This window comes from Hyperolius riggenbachi, chromosome 1 (genome assembly GCF_040937935.1).
Source record: "Hyperolius riggenbachi isolate aHypRig1 chromosome 1, aHypRig1.pri, whole genome shotgun sequence".
In the NCBI taxonomy this organism is placed as follows: Eukaryota; Metazoa; Chordata; class Amphibia; order Anura; family Hyperoliidae; genus Hyperolius; species Hyperolius riggenbachi.
The window spans coordinates 406,727,280-406,735,887 of NC_090646.1; the positions used below are offsets into that span (position 1 = coordinate 406,727,280).

General features: G+C 46.4%; 1 protein-coding gene across 1 annotated transcript in view; it reads right to left on the reverse strand.

Annotated features, from left to right (window-relative positions):
- LOC137552429 (programmed cell death 1 ligand 1-like) overlaps positions 1 to 5,223 on the reverse strand; it is a 70,446-nt gene extending 65,223 nt beyond the window's left edge. Inside the window, exon 1 of the mRNA XM_068271391.1 lies at positions 5,151 to 5,223. Coding sequence (XP_068127492.1) covers positions 5,151 to 5,209 — 59 coding nt within the window. The 5' untranslated portion in view covers positions 5,210 to 5,223. The remainder of the gene's footprint in view (positions 1 to 5,150) is intronic.
- Between the last annotated feature and the right edge of the window lie 3,385 nt (positions 5,224 to 8,608).

Here is an 8,608-nt window from a genome sequence, read left to right on the forward strand (position 1 = left end):
ATATGCACAATCGGTAGCAGATATGGCCCCAATATGCACAATCGGTAGCAGATATGGTCCCAATATGCACAATCGGTAGCAGATATGGTCCCAATATGCACAATCGGTAGCAGATATGGTCCCAATATGCACAATCGGTAGCAGATATGGTCCCAATATGCACAATCGGTAGCAGATATGACCCCAATATGCACAATCGGTAGCAGATATGACCCCAATATGCACAATCGGTAGCAGATATGACCCCAATATGCACAATCGGTAGCAGATATGACCCCAATATGCACAATCCGTAGCAGAAATGACCCCAATATGCACAATCCGTAGCAGATATGCCCCCAATATGCACAATCCGTAGCAGATATGACCCCAATATGCACAATCCGTAGCAGATATGACCCCAATATGCACAATCCGTAGCAGATATGACCCCAATATGCACAATCCGTAGCAGAAATGACCCCAATATGCACAATCGGTAGCAGATATGACCCCAATATGCACAATTCGTAGCAGAAATGACCCCAATATGCACAATCGGTAGCAGAAATGACCCCAATATGCACAATCGGTAGCAGAAATGACCCCAATATGCACAATCGGTAGCAGATATGACCCCAATATGCACAATCGGTAGCAGAAATGACCCCAATATGCACAATCGGTAGCAGAAATGACCCCAATATGCACAATCGGTAGCAGAAATGACCCCAATATGCACAATCCGTAGCAGATATGACCCCAATATGCACAATCCGTAGCAGATATGACCCCAATATGCACAATTCGTAGCAGAAATGACCCCAATATGCACAATTCGTAGCAGAAATGACCCCAATATGCACAATCCGTAGCAGATATGACCCCAATATGCACAATCCGTAGCAGATATGACCCCAATATGCACAATTCGTAGCAGATATGACCCCAATATGCATAATCAGTATCACCTGAAAAAGAAAAGAAAAACCCATTTACTCACCTACAGCCAGAAGACCTTCTTTCCCGACCTCCTGTCCCGAGTCCCGACCTCATTGTGGCGCGCAGCGCCCGCGCGCCCACGATCCTCTTCCTTCCCGACGTCACGACGAGACTTCCTGCCTGCATGCAGAGAGCAGGGCTACGGGAAAATGGCCGCCCGAAGTCTGCAGAACAGGGCTCCGGGCGGCCATCTTACCGTAGCCCTGCTCTGCTGCTTCGGGCTGCCGCTGTGAACTGACTTGGCGTCTTTTAGACGCCTGAAGTCAGTTCACTCCAGGGGGTGCTTTGGGGGTGCTTGGACAATTCTAGGGGGTGCTCGAGCACCCCCAAGCACCCCCCTGGCGCCGCCCCTGGTTGTCACATTACTGCTACAAACATGCATCAATTTTATTGGAATTCCACATGAAAGACCAATACAAAGTGGTGTACATGTAACATTTTTACAAATAAATAACTTCAAAGTGGGGTGTGCGTAATTATTCAGCCCCCTGAGTCAATACTTTGTAGAACCTCGTTTTGCTGCAATTACAGCTGCCTGTCTTTTAGGGTATGTCTCTACCAGCTTTGCACATCTAGAGACTGAAATCCTTGCCCATTATTCTTTGCAAAACAGCTCCAGCTCAGTCAGATTAGATGGACAGTGTTTGTGAACAGCAGTTTTCAGATCTTGCCACAGATTCTTGATTGGATTTAAATCTGGACTTTGACTGGGCCATTTTAACACAGATATGTTTTGTTTTAAACCATTCCATTGTTGCCTTGGCTTTATGTTTAGGGTCATTGTCCTGCTTGAAGGTGAACCTCCGCCCCAGTCTCAAGTCTTTTGCAGTCTCCAAGAGGTTTTCTTCCAAGTTTGCCCTGTATTTGGCTCCATCCATCTTCCCATCAACTCTGACCAGCTTCCCTGTCCCTGCTGAAGAGATGCACCCCCAAGCATGAAGCTGCCACCACCATATTTGACAGTGGGGATGGTGTGTTCAGAGTGATGTGCAGTGTTAGTTTTCTGCCACACATAGCATTTTGGCCAAAGAGTTCCATTTTGGTCTCATCTGACCAGAGCACCTTCTTTCACATGGTTGCTGTGTCCCCCACATTGCTTATGGCAAACTGTAAATGGGACTTCTTATGCTTTCTGTTAACAATGCCTTTCTTCTTGCCACTCCACCATAAAGGCCAACTTTGTACAGTGCATGACTAATAGTTGTCCTATGGACAGTCTCCCACCTGAGCTGTAGATCTCTGCAGCTCGTCCAGAGTCACCATGGGCCTCTTGATTGCATTTCTGATCAGCGCTCTCCTTGTTCGGCCTGTGAGTTTAGGTGGATGGCCTTGTCTTGGTAGGTTTACAGTTGTGCCATACTCCTTCCATTTCTGAATGATCGCTTGAACAGTGCTCCGTGGGATGTTCAAGGCTTTGGAAATCTTTTTGTAGCCTAAGCCTGCTTTACATTTCTCAATAACTTGATCCCTGACCCGTCTTGTGTGTTCTTTGGACTTCACGGTGTTGTTGCTCCCAATATTCTTTTAGACAACCCCCGAGGTCTTCACAGAGCACCTGTATTTGTACTGACATTAGATCACATACAGGTGCACTCTAATTAGTCATTAGCACTCATCAGGCAATGTCTATAGGCAACTGACTGCACTCAGATCAAAGGGGGCCGAATAATTATGCACACACCACTTTGCAGTTATTTATTTGTAAAAAATGTTTGGAATCATGTATGATTTTCGTTCCACTTCTCATGTGTTGGTCTTTCATGTGGAATTCCAATAAAATTGATTCATGTTTGTGGCAGTAATATGACAAAATGTGGAAAACTTCAAGGTGGCCGAATACGTGGCTGAATACTTTTGCAACCCACTGTATACACACACACACACACACACACACCTATATACACATAGAGATGGCCCGAACGGTTCGCATGCAAACATTCGCACAAACTTCGGTGGTTTGCGTTCGTGATCGAACGTGAACTTTATGGCGGTTCGATATGCCCCCTATACAACATCATTAGGGTCAACTTTGACCCTCTACTTCACAGTCAGCAGGCACAGGGTAGCCAATCAGGCTACACTCCCTCCTGGAGCCCCTTTCCCCCTTATAAAACGCAGGCAGCATCAGCCATTTCACTCACTTGTGTGGCTGCAGTAATTAGAGAAGGGAGAGAACCTTGCTGCTGCTGACATAGGGAAAGCTTAGTTAGGCTCTTGTGTTAGGCTTGTTAGCTTGCTCCTTCTTGCTGATCTTATGGCTAAAAAGCACCCCTCATCCTCAACAGCTCTTTTGAGAGCTAATGTTGTTCTTGTGATTTTTTTTTTTTTTTGTGTGTGTGTCCCACAGACATTTGTGTTGCATATACAGCCTTGGTAATTCCTACTGTGCCACTGCCAGGCCCAGCACATTCAGTGACTACCTGTGTGTGTGACAGGCAGCTGCACATTTGTAATACCAATCACTGCATACCCACCTGTTGGTGTTCAGTGCACCTACCTACCTACGTGACCGCACGCCACGTGACTGCCTGCCCCAAGACTAATTAGCTCCCCACATAGCATCTCTGCCTGCAGGCCGCTTGATTGCCTTCTCCGCCACCACCAACAGGGTCCAGGACTCCAGGCGGATTCCTCAATTTTTAAGGCCGATGCTAGCAGTGGCCAATATAATAATATTTCTGGTGTGTACATGCCTGCCTAATTTTTCTGGCTGCACTGCAGCTGCAACAACAAAACAAAAGGCGTGTACATGTGTCAATTCCCTTTTGTGATCATTACCTTGCCGCGGTGAAGGGGCTTGCGTATCACAATGAAGCAATGACCGCTGGCTATATGAGTGTCTCGGGGGGTGGCACACCCAAGATAATAAGGTTGTTGTTTCATCGTGGACAGACCAAATTCGATCAGCTGGACTGCCACTGTTCTGTCATTGAGCTACCTCAGCCCAGCGACCATATGGGCTTGAAAACCACCACGGCCATGGTGCGCACCAGTCCAGCACGGCCGTCACTACACAAACAGCTGTTTGCGGTGCATTACACAGTGAGTTTGGTGTGTCAGTGTGAAGCAGTACTCTAATTACACTCCCTGATTGATGTATACATGCAAGATGTTTTAAAGCACTTTAGGCCTGCAATTTAGCATTCAATGTGATTTCTGCCCTTAAAGCGCTGCTTTGCGTCAAATCCAGATTTTTCCCAGGGACTTTTGGCTTCTATCCCACTCATCCATGAAAAAACTCAGATGTTAGAGACCCCTTGAAACATCTTTTCCATCACTTTTGTGGCCAGCATAAGTGTTTGTAGTTTTCAAAGTTCGCCTCCCCATTGAAGTCTATTGCAATTCGCGAAAGTTCGCGCAAATCGAACTTTTGCGGAAGTTTGCGAACCGAAAGTCGGAGGTTTGGGCCATCTCTATATATTACTATTATTTTTAGCAAATAATGTGTTGTAATCATCGATAGTGTACAATGAGAAAGCAAGAATCAAAAAAACAGAAAATATTTCCAAATACAATATTGTCACCATACATTGTCCTAGGAACATAATCTAAATGCTGTAATAACCAGGATGGATAAGCAAATAACATTTGTGGGTTTAACTTATAGTTAGCACTGTTTATTGCAAAGCTATAATGGATATAAATGGAGAAATAGTGTGATTTTTCTATTTTTTTATTTATAAAGTAATTACTAAACAAAATTTTCACACACTTCCAGTCTAATTTGCCCTGAAAAAAACAATATATAGATCATTTAGGTGTGAAAAGTAGTAATGCAGTTATTGGCAAATGAATGAGAGTAGCGCCGATATGTGAAAATTGCTCTCGTCCTGAAGTGGTTAAAAAAGCTGCAAGGTACATGAAATGTCAATCTGAATGTAGGCTTTCAACAACTAGCACAGTCTACAAAAACTAAAATGTTCCAATAAATAAATAAACAGAGTTTCCCTGTAAGAAATTCAAGGTAATTCCTAGCCAAGAGGCAGATATAATTTACAAGGTGTCTAGAAATTTTTATCAAAAGTTCATAATGCCAGAATATGTCATCTGTAATATGTAATCTGTCTGCATTCCTCAAGTGCATTCACAAGTGAAATCTTATATGAGGAAATAATGATAAGCTCCGTAGTACCAAGAAGCTCAGTTGCTGTATACCAACAATAACTTACCTCTGCTGTATGAAGTCATCAGCCTCAGTGCACATATGATTTGCTTTTGCCCGCTGCATTCTTCAGAGCATTTATGCCGCATAGCAGAATGAGGAAGCTTTTGCCTGACTTGTATCCAATAACTGTAAACATAAAGGAAGTGCAGCTCATGTTTATTGTAAATCTTAGCCAGGATTACGTTCATTATCTGTAGAGTTATCAGCTTCTGGAATACCCCATTCTGGAAGCTACGCCTTAGGACAGCGACCTAGTGAGGTTTACCAGATACCAGAAGAATGCTCAAAATAAAACATTTTACATTATATGCATAATGCGAGAGAACTGCTTATAACTAGGAAAGACTGATGTTGTCAGTATTTGGTTTTCTTATGCATTTTTGAAAAACTGGTAATTTTTGCGAAAATCACTATTTCAAGTGGACTAGCAAATACGTTTCTTACTCCTTTTGATACAATCCACATATCCGGTCTGGATTAAGATCTATTCTAAAATGAGTGCCGTATTTTTCGGACTATAAGATGCACTTTTTCTCCCCCAAAAGTGGGGAGAAAAAGTTACTGCGTCTTATAGTCTGAATGTAACAATGTACCTGTCCGGGCGCTTGTGTTTGCAACAGCAGCGTGATCCAGCGGTGTTCCTGTGCGCCTGTGTCAATCTTCCAGCTTGTCCCCAGAGCAGCAGCAGCGGGATCAGTAATATTAACATCTACCCGGCCGATAGCAGCAGCCACTGCAATGATCTGGAATGTCCATCTTTCAGTTTGTCCCCCGGCAGCAGCGCAATCAGTGTTACCATCTCCCCGGGCCGATAGAAGCAGGCGCTGCAATGTCCATCTTTTAGCTTGTCCCCCGGCAGCAGCGCGATCAGTTTTAACATCTCCCCGGGTGGCATGGCAGTAGTCAATGTAAGATCGGTAATACAGGTCCGCTCTGGCTTTGTCCCTGCATCAGCCCCGTGTCAGCTATTCCGGGCAGAGAGGAACATCTTTAGCCACGATGGTCGCAGTGTCCATCAGAGGCCACCATACTGCCTTGCTTATTGGTTAATCCTACGACCCCGGCGCACGTGCGCCGCAGGTCATGAGAGGGTGCCAATATCCAAGGCAGTATGTTGGCCTCTGATAGACACTGCGACCATCGTGGCTAAAGATGTTCCTCTCTGCCCGGAATAGCTGACATGGGGCTGATGCAGGGACAAAGCCAGAATGGACCTGCATTAGAGATGGGCCGAACGGTTCGCCGGCGAACGGTTCCCGGCGAACTTCGGTGGTTCGCGTTCGCCTCCCGCAGGCGAACGTTTCCGGAAGTTCGGTTCGCCCCACAATGCACTATGAGGGTCAACTTTGACCCTCTACATCACAGTCAGCAGGCCCAGTGTAGCCAATTAGGCTACACTAGCCCCTGGAGCCCCACCCCCCTTATATAAGGCAGGCAGCGGCGGCCATTACGGCCACTCGTGTGCCTGCATTAGAGAGAGTAGGGCGAGCTGCTGTCTGTCTCTCATAGGGAAAGATTAGTTAGGCTTAGCTTTTAGTGGCTGCATACCTGTTCAGTGATCCTGCCACTGCATACCTGTTCTGTGAACCCACCCACCACTGCATACCTGTTCAGTGATCCTGCCACTGCATTCCTGTTCTGTGAACCCACCCACCACTGCATACCTGTTCAGTGATCCTGCCACTGCATACCTGTTCTGTGAACCCACCACTGCATACCTGTTCTGTGATCCTGCCACTGCATACCTGTTCTGTGAACCCACCCACCACTGCATACCTGTTCAGTGATCCTGCCACTGCATGCCTGTTCTGTGAACCCACCACTGCATACCTGTTCTGTGAACCCACCCACCACTGCATACCTGTTCAGTGATCCTGCCACTGCATTCCTGTTCTGTGAACCCACCCACCACTGCATACCTGTTCAATGATCCTGCCACTGCATACCTGTTCAGTGATCCCACCACTGCATACCTGTTCTGTGAACCCATCACTGCATACCTGTTCTGTGAACCCATCACTGCATACCTGTTCTGTGAACCCACCACTGCATACCTGTTCTGTGAACCCACCCACCACTGCATACCTGTTCAGTGATCCTGCCACTGCATACCTGTTCAGTGATCCTGCCACTGCATACCTGTTCTGTGAACCCACCACTGCATACCTGTTCTGTGAACCCACCACTGCATACCTGTTCTGTTCAGTGGACCAGCCACTGTATACCTGTTTAGTGAACCCGCCACTGCATACCTGTTCTGTTCAGTGAACAGTTTGGTGTGTCGGTGTGAAGCAGTACCTTAATTACACTACCTGATTGATGTATACACATGCAAGATGTTTTAAAGCACTTTAGGCCTGTCATTTAGCATTCAATATGATTTCTGTCCTTAAAACGCTGCTTTGCGTCAAATCCAGATTTTTCCTGGGGACTTTTGGCGTATATCCCACTCCGCCATGCCCCCCTCCAGGTGTTAGATCCCTTGAAACATCTTTTCCATCACTTTTGTGGCCAGAATTATTATTTTTTATTAAAGTTCGCATCCCCATTGAAGTCTATTGCGGTTCGCGAACTTTAACGCGAACCGAACCTTCCGCGGAAGTTCGCGAACCCGGTTCGCGAACCTAAAATCGGAGGTTCGGCCCAACTCTAACCTGCATTACCGTTCTTACATTGACTACTGCCATGCCACCCGGGGAGATGTTAAAACTGATCGCGCTGCTGCCGGGGGACAAGCTAAAAGATGGACATTGCAGATCATTGCAGCGGCTGCTGCTATCGGCCCAGGGAGATGGTATTACTGATTGCGCTGCTGCCGCTCATAGGATAAGCTGAAAGATGGACATTCCAGATAATTGCAGTGGCTGCTGCTATCGGCCCTGGGAGATGTTAACACTGATCGTGCTGCTGCAGCGGGGACAAGCTGGAAGATTGACACAGGTATTATAGATCATTGCAGCGGTTGCTGCTATGCCACACAGGAACACCAGATCACTCTGCTGCAGCCCTCCCAGGAACACTCATGATGGGTGAGACCTTAATTTAATTGCAGTGGTTAGTGTAGCTAGCATGGGGCGTAGGGAAGCAGAGGTTTGTGTAGTGTTGTGTAGCTGGGTGGGGGAGGACATCAGTGGTTAGTGTAGTGTAGTTGGGGGCATCAGGGGTTAGAGTAGTGTAGTGTAGTTGGGGGCATCAGGGGTTAGAGTAGTTGGTTAGGGCAGCAGAGTTTAGCATAGTTGGGCAGTTTAACTTAGATAGAGACACCATGGGGGGAGTTTAAAGGTCTATAGGACACTCCTGGACCATGGATGCACCTAGATTTAGTTTTTTTTTTTTCCTGGTTTTTGCCCTCTAAATCTAGGTGCGTCTTATAGTCCGGAGCGTCTTATAGTCCGAAAAATACTGTATATGCAATCTCCAGTGTGACCACAAGTGCCTCTCTCAGCTTCACCCTGCATCACC